We start from the raw sequence: 16,950 nt of genomic DNA, 5'->3' as shown, positions 1-16,950 counted from the left end.
CTCCTGGCAGTGAACTATTCGGGTTCCAATTATATAATCGAAGATGCAATCCTTCGACTGCATCATGATCCAACTTGAAAGCACAAAACAGCAAAATAGCAAAACTGGGAAAGAAATCGCTTGCCCGCCTCCGTTACTTTGCCGTTTTCCGCACTGTAGTGCGATCTCGGAGTTGGTATATTTAAGTAGGGGGGTGTGGAGGTGAAGCCCCCCACTTTATGTAATGCTTTGAAGTTTTTATTTTATTTATTTTTTTTGGAACAGCGATTTTATTTCCCTGGGGAAAAAAAATCGCTATTCCAAGTGTTCGGGATTGTAAGCTTTCGCTTACATAGGGTTGATAAATCAGCATTCACTTTTTTAAGCGTTCACTGATTTAATATAGACCTAACTATTCACAGTACCTGGAGGTGGAACACAGCAGCTGTGAACACAATCTTTGTCATTAGCCGTAGAAGACAGAATTGCAAGACTTACGTTTCATGGCATCTTTCCAGGTTAAAAAAAACAGCAACTCACCTGACACATTAACCATTAATACACTTTCAAGATACGTGTTTTTGGGCATTAGGGTGCTGGAATATGATCACACAAGGAACACGTAGCATATGGCCAAAGTGGGGTGTACACCTCAAGCAAAGGCACTTTAGATTTTAAAAATGGATATACATGAAGACAGCAACAATGTACCTATGTTTCATCCACTGCAGAGAGTCCCTAAAAATAAGACATTTTTCCTGATGACCAAAATATGAGAACTGTCAGCGTCAGTAATTCAGTGTAGGTATATGCCCTTAAACCCATTATGAAAGCTTGACAAAATGTCTTTTGTTGATGTTTAGACAATCTGGCATTTTACACTTGTCCACTGCAATTTATCTTGACTTGCCCTCATTTTTTTCCTGTATGAGGATGGAGGGATAGATGTTCTTAAAGAATGATTTCATATACTCTGCCAACTCTTCCAAGCCATTCTCTCACAGCCTGCCGAACACGGACATCAGCCACGTGGCATGTTAGCTGGCTTATACAGGGAAATACTGCTGGTTGAAGGGCCATAAATATTTGATCCGGAAGAATCTGAATCTGATTAAGAACCGTCAGTACCATATTGGTCCATGCCTACAAAGAAAAAAAGAGAGAAACAGATACAAAATATTAATTAGCTTGCTAAGAATTATTGTGGCACTTATTTCAAACTATAAATGCATGACACAAATGCAAAGTTTCTAGGAATATGTATTCATACCAAAAGATAACTCACACTATAGGTAAGGGCTAAACAAATAGCCTGCAACATGCTTAAGTCTGATCCACCCTCTTCCTTCTGGAAACTAAATAACTCTTAAGCTTGTTATTTCATCCTGTGGTCGCAAATCTTCCTTTTAGATAGGAAGTTATTGATAGTAACTCTTGTAATATTAGCAAAAGACTACACGAAACACACAGATTAAAATATTCAAATGTTGAGTTTACAAACTACCAGTAATTTGGTAAAGAGGTTTAAGACTGTACTCTGCTACACTGTGACCTGGAAGCAGTTTTGATTCCTGTACAATTCATTTGCCTTATTTTGTAACTCCAAGCAAATCACTTAACCAGACATTGCTCAATGGATGTCTTTGAAAACAGGCTGTTTGTGTCCAGTGGTTCGCTTTATTTATTTATTTTTTCAAGAAGCTTGGCAGCATTAACTCCATGCACATATATATATATATATATATATATATATATATATACACATATACACACACACACGCACGTGAGTGTGTGGGAGTGGACAGTTGGAGCACTAATGTCATGTGACCATCCTGAAAAATGCACACATTATCTGCACAATGAAATGGGATATAAACCCATAACAAATGTAGCATTTAAACAGAATCTCTCAGTTATCAATGCTTGCTATTATTTCACAGCAAATTACCACAACATAAAGCTTGAAGTCACTGGCTTGCTGTAGGTCTCTAGAATGAGATGCCACTTTTTGTTGTTTTGAAGGCCAACACCCCTCTTTCCTCCCCATAACCCCACCCATCTCCTCCTCTCTCTCCACTCATTTCTTGACATCATAGTCATAACTAGAAGAGAAGGAATGTCCTGGTTTGCATGCATATATTTTTTAACACAGATAAGTATAGCAAATGCTTAAAAAGCACTAAGATCTGTTTTACAATTATGCACTGAGTACACGAATATGGTACCAAATGGGAGATTTTCAATGTGCATCTTGATTTCTAAACTCTTAGAGAGAGTAATGTGTGACTGAAACTTAAAATATTTACTGACATTAACAAAAAGTATACTAAACTGCAAATTTATATAGGACAAGTTGGGTGAAGTACTTGTGTGCAGACAATTAAACAGTTTTTAACAATAACACATACTTACCTAATTTTTTATAATGTCAAGAAATACAGTCTGTAGCTGAAGGAAGCAGCCAATGAAATATAGTTTGGAACCAAAACAATAGTCAAATTACTATGACCCTTCAAGATGACTTCTATTCCTTTATGCTTCTCAACCTGCTCAATGTTTTAGAATCTCAATTTGCCTGTTTAAAAACTTAGATTCAGCCTATAATTATACACGTGCAAATTCAGCTCACTAGCAGCAACAGGCATTAGGGAAGCAACAGCTGGTGACAAGTTGGCACCATCCACTGTTCACCTCACCAATTTGAGGCACTCACACCACTAATGACCATACAAAAGCTGTAGCGTAGCTAGGGTGGGGCAAAGAGGGCAACTGCCTGGATGCAAATTGTTGGGGGGGCACAATCATCCGATCCTGACTGTCTCCAACCCACATAACATAGCTGGTCTCACTACCCTCTTGTAGACCTTCCCTTTCACTCTTACTGGTACTCATCTGTCACAAATCACTCCTGACACTCTTCTCCACCCACTCCATCCTGCCCGTACTCTCTTCTTCACCTTTCTTCCACACTCACCATTACTGTGAACTATTGATCTCAATTATTTAAACTCATCCAACTTCACCACCTCTACTCCTTACATCCTCACCATTCCTCTATCCTCCCTCTCATTCACACACATATATTCTGTCCTAGTCCTGCTGACCTTCATTCCTCTTCTCTCTAGAACATATCTCCATCTCTCCAGGGTCTCCTCCACCTGTTCCCTACTCTCACTACAGATCACAATGTCATCTGCAAACATCATAGTCCACGGAGACTCCTGTCTGATCTCGTCTGTCAACCTGTCCATTGCAAATAAGAAAAGACTCAGAGCTGATCCTTGATTGAATCCCACCTTCACCTTAAACGCATCCGTCACTCCCACCGCAGACCTCACCACTGTCACACTACCCTCATACATATCCTGTACCACTCTTACATACTTCTCTGACACTCCCGACTTCCTCATACAATACCACAACTCCTCTCTAGGCACCCTGTCATATGCTTTCTCTAAGTCCACAAAGACACACTGCAACTCCTTCTGACATTCTCTGTACTTTTCCATCAACACTCTCAGAGCAAACATTGCATCTGTAGTCTCTTTCCTGGCATGAAACCATACTGCTGATCACTAATCATCACGTCCCTTCTTAACCTAGCTTCCACTACTCTTTCCCATAACTTCATGCTGTGACTGATCAATTTAATCCCGCTGTAGTTACTACAGCTCTGCACATCACCCGTATTCTTAAAAATCGGTACCAAAACACTTTTTCTCCATTCCTCAGGCATCCTCTCACTTTCCAAAATTTCATTAAACAATCTGGTTAAAAACTCCACTGCCATTTCACCTAAACACCTCCATGCTTCCACAGGAATGTCATCTGGACCAACAGCCTTTCCATTCTTCATCCTCTTCACAGCTATCCTTACTTCCTCCTTGCTAATCCATTGTACTTCATGAGTCACTATCCCCACATCATCCAACCTTCTCTCCCTCTCATTCTCTTCATTCATCAACCCCTCAAAGTACTCTTTCCATCTGCTCAGCACACACTCCTCGCTTGTAAGTATGTATCCCTCATTATCCTTTATCACTTTTACCTGCTGCACATCTTTCCTAGCTCGGTCCCTCTGTCTAGCTAATCGGTATAGGTCCTTTTCTCCCTCCTCAGTGTCCAACCTTTCATACAACTCTTCATATGCCTTATCCTTATCCTTCATCACCTCTCTCTTTGCCATGCACCTCATCTCCTTATACTCCTGTCTACTTTCTTCATCTCTGACAATCCCACTTCTTCTTTGCCAACCTCTTTCCCTGTATACAACCCTGTACTTCCTCATTCCACCACCATGTCTCCTTTTCATCCTTCCTCTGTCCAGATGTGATACCAAGCACCTTTCTAGCCATCTCCCTTACTAGCTCTGCTGTAGTTACCCAGCTATTTGGTAACTCTTCACTGCCACCTAGTGCCTGTCTTAACTCTTCCCTGAACTCCACCTCACAATTACCCTTTTTCAATTTCCACCATTTGATCCTTGGTGCTGCCCTCTCACTCCTCCTCCTCCTCTTCTTGATCACCAATGTCATCTTACAAACCACCATCCTATGCTGCCTAACTCCACTTTCCCCGGTCACTACTTTACAGTCTCCAATCTCCTACAAACTAAACCTCCTACATAAGATATAGTCCACCTGTATGCATCTTCCTCCACTCTTGTATGTCACCCTACGCTCCTCCCTATTGTTAAAATACGTATTCACCACAGCCATGTCCATCCTTTTCGCAAAATCCACTACCATCTGACCTTCTGCATTCCTTTAACACCATACCTACCCATCACTTCCTCATCCCCTCTGTTTCCTTCACCAACATGCCCATTAAAATCTGCTCCAATCACCACTCTCTCACCCTTGGGTACAGTCATCAAGACTTCATCCAACTTGCTACAAAATTTTTCTTTCTTGTCCATCGCACACCCATGGGCCTAATTAACAAGGACATACGGAATCTCCAAACTCTAGATCCCACAGAACTTGGTTTTGTGAAAGGTAGATCATGCCTGCTCAACCTAGTTGATTTCTTTTGAGTCAGTCACCAGAGCTGTGGATGAGGGAAAGGCAGTTCATACAGCCTACCTCGATCTGGCCAAGGCCTTTGATACCCTTCCCCACTCAGGAATTATTGATAAACTCACCAAACTATGCATCAACGCCTATATCACTAGGTGGGTTGCAAACTGGCTCACAGATAGAACCCACAATGTGAAAGCAGCGGACTCCAAGTCACACTGCCGACCAGTCATAAGTGGAGTCCCACATGGATCGGTCCTGGGTCCTTTCCTGTTTCGTATCTACTTCTCAGAAGTCCAGGCCAACATGGAGGGACTCTGGCTGACCAAGTTCACAGACGACTGCAAGCTAGGAGCCATTATTAACTCCCCAAGTGATGTAGACATCCTACAGAAAGGCCTAACTGAGACCAATGACTGGTGTTGAAACTATGGCCTTAAACTTAATGCCAAAAAATGTGTCATCTCCTTTGGGAAAAACTCAGTTCCCACTAATTACCATATTGATGGGAGCCCACTGAACACTGAAGGCATTATAAGAGATCTGGGGACAGAGGATGACAGCAACCTCTCCGACCACCACATTGCCACTGTGGTCAGAAAGTCCTTCTACGCGGTACATCTCATTACCATGGGTTTTGCATCCAGGAAGAAAGAGGTCATTATCTCTCTCTACTCTTCCCTCATTAGGCCAGTCGTACAGTACAAATCCCCATTTGGCATGTACCTCACTAGATACATGCAACAGCTGGAAAGGCCACAAAAGTACCTCACAAAGAGGATCTTAGGCCTTAAACACATGTCCTAGACGGACCGACTCAAAAAACTCCAGCTATTCTCTCTCTCTCATATCATCTACTAAGAGGCGATCCCTGCTTGACTTACAAAGCCATGTCTGACCCAGCTCTGTTGGAAATGCTACATCTAAAGAAATCCCAATCCCTCCACATCACATGCTCCAGAGACCTCAACCTCATTACCACAATCAACAGAACATGCTGGAGGGACAGGTTCATAACCCAGAATAGACTTCCCATACATGTCAAGCAGAGCACCTCACTGACCCTCTTAAAGAGAAATCTTGATGAGTGGATGTGAAATAGAAAGTTCACCTCGGGGATCCCTCCAGTGCCTCTACTTGATACAGACACTGGGAACTAACGGCGGGCAGCATGATGCCAGGGCACTTCTACTGGCTAGCCTTGTAAAGGCTCCAAGGCCATTAGCCTAGTACACACTTATGAACCTATAATGCTCTTTGCAAGGAAAAAGTAATATTTTCTGTCATTTTTTTCTGTTATAAACTACACATATTTTAGATGTTCTGAAAGGAATGCCCATTATGAGATTCTCTTGTCTCATTTTCCATACCTAATTGCTTTTAGCAAAAATAAAGTGTTGTTATTAAGGGATTCTGTATTCAAATTTTCATAAGAATATCTTAAAGCACAGCTGTCAATTTGGGACAATTGTTCCAATCAGGAGGGTTAAACTTCATTATTTGAAGATGTACACAGTTTTGTGTGTCTATGCTCTGGCGGTGTGCTTGTTTATTTGTTTGAGGGTTTTCATTAAAACAAAAATGCTTGTAAAATGTGACATGGGTTCAAATGGAGATGACAAGAAACAATTGTATAAAGGATTAACAAGCCAAACATTAGTGGGTGCATGTAACACAAAAGCTGGAAATAGACATTTAAAAACCTGGCATACATAATAGGTGGTATAATGTTGTGTCTTTCAGCTTTTCCCGGTTAGGGGTCACCACAGCGGAACTCCGGTCCGCTAATGATTGGCAGTAGATTTTTACATGCAGAGTTGCCGGCCCTGACGCACAACCTTCAAAGAAGGTACACCCATTCACGCATGTCTCCACACAGAAGACGCTCTAGCTGAGAATCGAACACGACAACGTCTTACTGTGAGGTGACAATGCTACCGCAGCACCACCACCGCAGTCTAATAGGTGGTATAATACAATATCCATATTATTTTTAGAATGTGAATGGCCTCAAATGCACAGACAAAAAAGGTAACAGTATTGAATTATATTAAGGAATGCAGAGTGCAAATAGCAATGCTACAGGAGACATGCTTGGAAAGGAGTAAGTATGTGAATTTGATACAGAAAATATTTCAGGATGGACATTCAGCAGAATATCTGGGACAATGGAAAATTACAGTACTTATATTAACTGCTAGAGGAGCTCTAATAGTAAAAGAAGAGGGGAAAAAAAAGATTATGGCAGATTTGTGGTAGTAAGAGGATACTGTCAAGGGAGGAGAATTAATTTGGCATGTACTCATATTCCAACTAAAAAAAGAAGTTATGTACTCACCATAACATTCCATCTGAGTAGTTGTACTTCATTTGTCTTCAACCTGTGGATTATGGATCCGGTACGGATCCGAGCCGGCAAGTTCACGAGCATCTGCTCCGAGCTCCAAGCTCCTCCCCCTACCCATAATACACCATTACCACCTTCCTTCCCTCAGATCGAGTTTGCTGCCCCTAAGAAACAAGAACCCGATCCAACATATATCAAAATTCAACTTCACAACTAAGCCCCAAAGGGGGTACTCTAGTACCTACAAAGCCAGCAGGTTCGGGGGAAGGAGTGGGGAATAGTTGAAGACAAATGAAGTACAACTACTCAGATGGAACGTTATGGTGAGTACATAACTTCTTTATCTGAAGTAATTGACTTCATTTGGTCTTCAACCTGTGGAACAGAGTCCCCACCTACTTTTTACCCAAGGTTGGCCCTCATGGAAGGATATTCCAAAGCACCGCAGAGCCAAAGGATGCCCGGCCTCTAGATATCAAGTCCAGTTTATAGTGAGAAATAAAGGTATGAGATGAGGACCATGTAGCAGCAGAACAGATATCATATCCAAGGATACCCTGGACCAGAAGGCCACAAGACATACCCATGGACCTTGCAGAATGAGCTCTAACCTGCCCCGGAAGGGACAAGCCCCTGTCTTTGTACATTTGAGAAATACAGAAAGACATCTATTTGGCAACAGTCACATTGGAAATGGGTTTACCCAAAAATGGTTTCGAGAAAGACACGAATATCTGGTCAGACTTTCAGAGGGACTTAGTTTTGTGCAAGTAAAAATGTAGTTGTCTATGAACATCCAATAAATGCAACTTGTATTCACCTTTATTCTTGAAATTTGGAAAGAAAACAGGTAAATTGATAGTCTGATTTATGTCTGCTTCAGAAGCCACTTTGGGAAGAAAGGATGGATTAGTACGAAGACTGTCCTTATGAAAAACCATGTACGGAACCTTAAAAGACAATGCCTGGAGTTCGGAAACTCTCCTAGCTGAAGTGATAGCGACCAGAAAAGCGGTCTTCCAGGATAGAAATTTTAAGTCTAAAGTAGCCGCCGGTTCAAAGGGAGGAGCAACTAGGGCTTGTAGCATCAAAGTAAGGTCCCACGGAGGAACGGAGTCCTTAACTGGGGGACGCAAGAGAAAGGTATCTTTAATAAAGGCTTTGCACAATCTAGAAGACACCAAAGACGACATATTTTCACCAACATGAAAACTGGAAATGACTGCAAGTTGTACCTTTTGTGTAGATGAGCTGGCCCCTTGTTGAAAGATATTTGCTAAGAATTCAAGAATGGCCAGGACTGGAGCTTAGAAGGGATCCAAATTTCTTTGAGAAGCCCAGATGGAAAAACGCTTCCATTTACTAAAGTAAATCTTCTTGGTGGAGGCTTTAAGAGCTGCCACTATGATAGACTTAGCAGAAGACAAACTGGGAGTCCTGGCAATTAGCAGAACTGGAGCAGTCGAGCCATGAGTTTCAGACTAAACAGATTTGGGTGAAGACCCTCCGATGGGTGAGATATGAGATTCGGATTGGGATCCAAGATCCAAGGAGGAGCTAGAAGATGAGACCAGCGGAAAGGGCACCACACTTGGCGAGGCCAAAAGGGGGCAATGAGGATGACTTTGCTCCCCAGTCGATGAGCTTTCTGTAAAAATCTCAGAATAAGAGGTAATGGAGGATAAGCATATAGAAGACCGGGAGGCCAAGCATGGACTAGAGCTTCTCTGGGGGGATTCTCCCGGTGGGGGGTTCAGAGCAAAAAACTCTCTGCACTTCGCGTTGGAAGGAGATGCGAAGAGATCGCAGCAAGGCTAACCCCACTCTAGAAAGATCCGTTCCGCTACTGAAGGATTCAGAGACCAGTCTTAAGGCCTCAGGATATGACTGAGCCTGTCTGCTAAAACGTTGGACCGTCCCGGAATATGCGTTGCTACTAGAAAGTGACTGCTGGAAATTGCCCATTCCCAAACCCTCATGGCTTTGTGACAAAGGGGGAAGGATCTGGTCCTTCCCTCTTTGTTGATTTACCAGATCACTGACATGTTGTCTGATTGGATTGCAATCGTTCCCAGAGGAAGAGAGGCATGAAGGGCCTGCAATGCCAAAAGGACCGCTCTCATCTCTAGAACATTGATATGCAAGCTGGTCTAGGTCAGGGACCACGTGCCTTGGACTGTCTGTCCTGAGCAATGCCCCTCCACCCTAGTTGGGATGCATCCGTGGTCACTGTGGCTTGGGTCAGGGCTGTGAGAAATGGGCGTCCTTCGAGAATATCCGCAGAGTGCATCCATCACAAAAGGGACGCTCAGCAGGCTCTGCTTAACTATCGGGTGACTGAGTGGAAGACCCAACAACGACCATTGTACTGCCAGAGTCCACAGTAGAACACGCATGTGCAAACGAGCGCATGGGAGAAGTGTAACTGTGGCCGCCATAGAACCAAGGACTCGCAACACTGCCTTCGCTGGTAGCCGAGACAGGTGAGCAATGGTCGAGACATGCAATCTCAGATTTCGGATTCTGTCTGGGGTTAGGAAGACTTTTGTCTGCAAGGTGTCTATCCATACTCTGAAAAACTCTATGACTTGGACAGGTTGTAGGCAAGATTTGGCAACATTGACAGTAATGCCTAAATGATCCACTAGATGTAGAAAATAGTCCCTGGCTTGGCAAAGTAGACACTTGTTGGAAGCAGCAAGGAGCCAATTGTCCAGGTAAGGGAAGACCTGAATCCCCTGGATTCTCAGGTGAGCCGCTACTACTGTCATAACCTTGGTGAACACCCTGGGGGCTGTGGTGAGACCAAAGGGTAGAGCTTGAAACTGATAATGATTGGCTCCCAGCAGGAAGCAAAGAAACCTCCTGGAGCTCCTGTGGATCTTTATGTGGTAGCAAGCATCCTGAAGGTCTAACGAGCACATCCAGTCCATCCCTTGCCTTCTTTGGCAATGGACATGTTCAGGGTTGGCAGGTCCAGGATGGGCCTGAAGTCCCCCGTCTTTTTTGGCACCAAAAAGAACCTGGAATAAATGCCGAATCCAAACTGGTCTTGGGAGACGGGTTAGATGGCTTGTTTCTTTAGTAGCTCGATAACCTCTAGTGCCGCTGCCTCCCTTTGCATGGGTGGTACATCCGGGAGGTGTCTGGGTGGTACTGGGGAAACCACAAAGGGGATTATACAGCCTCTGAATATGATTCATAACACCCAACAGTCTGATGACACAGACTTGCATGCCGTCAGGTGCAACGACAGGTGACCCCCGACTGCCTCCAGAGCAGAGCAGATGGGCAACCCCTCAGAGTTGATGAGCGGGTTTGTCCAAAAATGGTTCTCGAGACCCAAAATTCCTTGGACCCCCTCTGCCTCTAAGGTGGCGTCTGTCTTGACCCCCTCTGCCTCTAGGGGAAAACGAATCCTGAGCATCCTGGGAATACTGAGACTTCGAGAACCACATCTTTTTTTGTCCTCACTGATTCCGGGAAAAGGATCTTTGAGGGTTAGAGAAGCGGATCCCAACGTCAGACAGTGTCTTCTCGTCCTTCTTGCTCTGGACCAATGTGTCACGGATGGTCTTACCAAACAAGGAAGAACTGAACTAAGGGGCATTTGCTAATGATGCCTTGAAAGGCTCCGAGAACTGACACAATCTAAGCCAGGAGTGGCGCCTCATGGCAACGCCGGACTGAGCAGCCCTAACCTCTCGCTCGGCAGCATGAGAGAGAAGGCACATGGACATATTTGATACAGCTGAAAGGGTGGCCATTCTTGCGAAAAAAGTGTGCTCATCCTCCTGCAAAGTGGACCCAGGGGGTGACTCAGCGAGTTCTTTGACAAGGTCGCGCTGCAGTCGGATAACATGGGCCAAGTAGTTCAGCACCCTTATAAAGAAGGTTGCTGATGTATACGTATGCTTCCTTAAATGGTCCATCAACCTGGACTCTCGGTCGGGGGGATGGACCGAGGAACCTTCTTGAACCAGTTCCTTCTTGGTGGCCGTTGCTACCACCATTGCATCTACAGGGGAACCCTTGTTCCATGCAGGTCTGTCAGAAGGGACGCTTAAGATTTTGTCTGGATGTTTCGGGATAGGATCCACGGTGTCCGGTTCCTTCCAAACTCATGAAGTTATTAAGTCCACTAGGGGGTCCGCGGGAGGGGACATCCAGGAAGTAGACGGGCCTGCACTGAAGGCCTCCAGGAACACAGACTCATCCGAGGAAGGTTTTGGGGTGGACCAACCTCCATGCTAGTGTAATAGTTCCATGCTGGCTAGAAAGGTGCTTGGTATGACATCTGGACAGAGGAAGGACGACAAGGAGACATGTTGGTGGAATGATGAAGTACAGGAGAGTATACAGAGAAAGAGGTTGGCAAAGAAGAAGTGGGATTGTCAGAGAGATGAAGAATGTAGACAGGAGTATAAGGAGATGAGGTGCATGGCAAAGAAAGAGGTGGCGAAGGCTAAGGGTAAGGCATATGAAGAGTTGTATGAAAGGTTGGTGAAAAGAACAGGAAAGACCTCCTCTGGTAGAGTTTTTAATTAAATCTAGAACACAAGCTAATGTTAAGAAGTGATAATTAGTAGGGTATATAAAATATTGCAAAATATTTTACAGTACAACAAAGTTACAAAGACATGCGTCTAGAGCGTTTCTCCCCGGGCCTCTGCTGAAAATTGGCTTTCTCAGTAAACAAATGTTAAATAAAATAAAAATACTTACAGGAATCAATCAGGTGAGGTTAGAAAAGACTGGAAGCTTGATTTGATAAATAATTCACATGGAAACAATGGGAGAACATATGTATGGTTCCCAAACATGCAACAAAGTCTAGAAGATGTAGGACTTTTGCTTGGAAGTGCGTGTATGGGGTATTTTTATACCCCATGCAGACTCCAAAGAATTCTTCCTCAGATAGATACTAAGCAAATGCTGGATGTGCGATGCAGAAGAAAGAGGTAACTGTGAACATATGTTTTGGGAGTGTAGTGAGATGGCACATGAAATAGTGGGTGAGCAAACAAGTGTACCTACGGAAATATTTATTTATTTATTTATTTTAGCTTGGAAACAGGATTTGTACTAGAGTATGTTGTCCTTCAGATGACAAGATAAAACAAGGTCCCATCTGCTTGAGCTGGTGGTACCTCAGATGCATGTAAAAGATCCCATGGCACCTACTGAAAAGGGTATGGGCTTTATTAAACATACCAGCTAGTCACACATCAATTTTCAACAATCTGCCAAAATAAATCATTACAAGCCATACAAAATAAATTATTTAGATAAAGATAATCACATACCCATTTACCCACCCCGCACTTTATTCCACAACCACATCTGATTATGCAAAAATTCGTTATAGCTCATATCCCAGACTATACTAATCAATAGCATATCCAACATGTCTTCATTTCCCCTCTCAAATCCTTAAAATACCCATATACCAACATTGCCATATCAATTTTATTAAATATTTCTTTATAAAATAACACCCAAATCTGTTTAATTCTAACGCACTCAAGAAATAAATGTTCCACTGTTTCCTCTGTATTAGATGCATTAGACACCCTATATAGTCTATCTTCTTTTTGCTTAGACTTCATACTGCCTTAACAGGCATTTTTTTCAACATTAATCTTCATAGAATATATTTTACTTTTAAAATATTTAAATCAATCCTGCCTCCTTATGACTGTTTTTAATCCTATCTTCCTTATTCTTTCACATTTTAACACAATAAAATTTCTCTATTAAACCTTTATACCACAATTTCCTATCATTTCTTGCACTCCACTTCCCACCTTATGACAGCTTCATAATATTCTTTCTCATTTACATGCATAAACATTTCCCTTTTACATTCATCTCCCATATCCCTTTATACTTTTCCCCACACAACCCATCACCTCACAACTTATTTTGTTAAAAATCCAATGAACATGTACAGATGCAAAAAATACTATAGGATTCTTCAACCTAATCCACTTTCCTTATGATCACAATATAACATAGCTCTTCTTAATCTTGAAGCTTAGAACCCCAAATAAACATAAAACATAATTCCAAATGCTCCTTCTCCAAGTATTTGGAAAATGAAGAATACCTCCTAAATAACCCAATGTACTCAACTAGACCAAATGAATTAAATAAACCTTGCTCTTATATAACAAATCAAAAGTTCTCCATATACGTGCAACATTCTCAGTTTCTAATAAAAACTTGCTTCCTTATATTTCCAAACTTCCAAATTTAATGCCTAATAAATTATGCCCAACCATAGGAAAATATATCTCAGCAATTTTAACCATTTCACCAAAACCCTTACACTTTTTCTTATTCAATATTAATCCTACATTCTTCAAAAAATATTAAATTTCTATAATAACCTTTCTCATCCAGCCCTTACCATTTCAATAACTAACAAATCATCAGCATATGACATATATAAAGGAATCTGAACATTCTGCTACAGCTTCAAAACACCTTCTTTACCTCTAACAGAAGCATTCCACAAATCAGCATTCATCACAAACACAAAATACCATTTGTAGGACACCCATTGCTTTAGCCCTCTTCTTATCCTAATCCCCTTACTAAACCAAACACTTACTTCAAGCTTTACAAAAGAATACTTGTACGCTGATGTATAATCAAATTAAACATTTTCTCCCCGATACCATTCCAGGGTGAACAGAAGGATTTTAATATTTCAGACATTTTGTCATGATCTATGACACCATATGTCTTAGCTACATTACATATAGCAATTCTTCCTTCTCCATCTTCATTACAGTCATTAAGCACTTCTATCACAAATAATTAACATGCCTATCTTCTGAACCATAAATATCAATGTCCAATAATCTCATTAATCACCTTTCCTATCCTTTTTTGAATTATTTTCATAAATATTTTATGACCTACACTATTTATCGTCAAATGTCTACATTTCCTAATATTCTCTTTATCTCCCTTCTTATAAGTAGACATCAATATTCCCACATAAATCATTTTAGGTCTTACATCATTTACCAACCATTCATTCAAAACATCAAAAAAAAAAAAAACACTTCTTATGTTCCTTGCTCTCCTCAAAACACTCATAGCCTATACCATCAGGTCCAGGAGCACTCATTTTTTTTATCCTTTTAAAGCTTCATTTAACTCACTACTTTTTATCTTCTCATGCAATCTTTTCCTACATTCTTCCCCCACTTTCCTAACATTACAAACCAACCTTTCTTCACTTCCTTCTTACTAGATACCTCCTGTACATACTTTATCATCCTCATAATTTCCTCCATATTATAAATAAATTTCACCCACAACATTTCTGATTCAAATCTCCCCTCATCATGCTTCACTACCACCAGAAAAGGTGAAAGCTCCTCTCTTTTTTCCTTGTAACATATACTTTTGTTTATAAATTACTGCATCACTTTTTCTATCATTCACTCTATTCCATTTGTTATCCTCATCTCTTAAAATACAACCACTAAACATATCAACAGATTGTTTGCATTTGTCTTTTTTGTTTTCTAAAACATTTTCTTAGCACTTATATACTCATTCCTCCAACTCTGTTTAAATATAACTCATCATTTAGTCACATGCTTATAAAAAGGAAACATAAGCAAGTGGTATTTCCACAATCTTTTCATCTCTTCTTTCAACCAATTCTCCTTATCAACTTCTCCATTTTTTATTTCTTCTTCTCTCTTATATAACTTTGCTCAACTTGTTGGCTGTTGGTGAAGCACCCACCAAGAGGAGAAAACGCTGAGAGAAGAAAGGAGCCACTTTTGAGATTTTAAGTATTTTTCTTCAGATTATTTGTTAAGATTTCTGCATTGCCGCCTACTTTTTGGCGTTTTCCAGCTTGCTAAACTTGATATTTGTATTAGGAACTGTATTTAGAACACATCTAGAGCCTGTTTACTGTATTTCCTGTGTTGCACTTATTTTAAAATTGTTTTTTTCTTAAAACTTGCATTTTACCTGTCTCTGGCCTAGCACTCAAGTGTGGGGTCATTTATTGCACTGTTCTAACTTGTTGCTACTTGTGTATCTCTGCTATCTTTAAACAAAACAAAAAAAACAAAACAATCTTGCTTTTTTCCCACTTTCTGAAATTTAAAAAAAAAGTTCAGTTACAGATTTGCTGTTCTGAACGGCTTGTAAGTTTCTTGGAGGCCATTGCTTGCTTTGGCTAAAGGGAAGTTTCTGTGTTCATCTGTGGCAGTGGTAAACACTGAACAGCCTGCCTGCCCCTGTGGGAGTGGTTACTGCCTAGAAACTGTAGTTTTATTGGCCATTTTGGGTCAATTCCAAACTCCTTGATCCCCCCTCTCTTAAAACCCTCTTTTGCGCATTTTTGTGCATAGCGCAGCATCGGGCAGTGCCGCTTAATAAGGTTTAAACTATTCCCGGCTCCACAAAGTCTGCTCTTCACTTTTTCCCTTAGAACTGTTCCAAATCTCAAAGTAAGCACTCTCCTTCTAAAACCCAGCAGTAGCTAGGATAAGTGTATTATAAGTAAGCACTAATAAACTAAAGCACTACACCCTCTTATACTCTCTTTAAGTACTTGGCTCCCTATTGGTCCTTTTTGATCAAGTCAAAAAGTAAGCATGTCCAAAAGTCAGTTTCAGGTTTACTCTCCAGTCCAGCTGGTGAATATGGGAATCTTGAGGCAATGTTACAACTACCTTATGTACACAGACCACCCTCTCCTCTTCCCAACAAGCTCAAATATATGTGAGAGATGCAACTATATAGCCAAACTGGAAGCTGAGCTCTCTCAACATAGTACTGGCACGGTCAGTCTGGAGGAGAAGGTAATCACACACACCACAAATCCAGTCTCACATAGACCTATCGCAACAGCAAACCAAACACATAAACACACAAAAACATACTCGGAGGCTGTAAATAAAAATCTGCAACAGAGACCTCCAAAGCAGACATCCAAGCAACTGCTACCCCACAACAATACCCACGTATCACATAGTTCACAAAGTCAGTGTGCCACACAGTCACAGCCCTTAAAGATAAACAACACACCTAATACGCTTGTAATAGGTGACTCTATTGTCAGACACATTGACGTCCCTCTCACCAGGCTGAACAAGGAGAAGGTCACTGTAAGCTGCTTGTCGGGTGCCAGAATCCGCCACATAACACAAGCACTCAGGTCACTCCAAAGCAAGTACAAATATGACTCCGTCATTGTCCATGCTGGTATGAATGACCTGAGACGTACCTCCCTGGATTACATGAAGAGAGACATAGAGGAGCTCTCTGATCATGTGGCCCAGGCCGGTATGACCCTGACCTTGAGTAGCATCTTACCCTCACCAAGAATGATACCACAGTATAAAGACAAAATGATCAATTTCAACAACTGGCTAAAGTATTGGTGTCACTCAAAGGGGATCCAGTGTCTGTCAGCCTGGGATGACATGCTTGACAAGCCACGCTGCTTCGCTAGGGACGGCTTGCACCTGTCACCCCTGGGTTTCAGAATACTGGCCAAGGCTCTTGCCACCCCCAAAGTGTGTTTTTTAGGCAAGGCTCAAAAGACAAACCCACCTCCTTAGA

At 41.7% G+C, this 16,950-nt stretch overlaps 1 protein-coding gene across 1 annotated transcript in view; it reads right to left on the bottom strand.

Moving 5' to 3' along the window:
- Positions 1-313: 313 nt before the first annotated feature.
- ARFGEF3 (ARFGEF family member 3) overlaps positions 314-16,950 on the bottom strand; it is a 2,280,599-nt gene continuing 2,263,962 nt past the window's right edge. Inside the window, exon 34 of the mRNA XM_044087095.1 lies at positions 314-1,122. Coding sequence (XP_043943030.1) covers positions 931-1,122 — 192 coding nt within the window. The 3' untranslated portion in view covers positions 314-930. The remainder of the gene's footprint in view (positions 1,123-16,950) is intronic.

Source organism: Protopterus annectens, chromosome 1.part1 (assembly GCF_019279795.1).
Source record: "Protopterus annectens isolate FY-2018-M chromosome 1.part1, PAN1.0, whole genome shotgun sequence".
Lineage (NCBI taxonomy): Eukaryota > Metazoa > Chordata > Ceratodontiformes > Protopteridae > Protopterus > Protopterus annectens.
The sequence above is the reverse complement of the archived record's forward strand: the minus strand, read 5'-3'. Positions and strand labels throughout refer to the sequence as shown.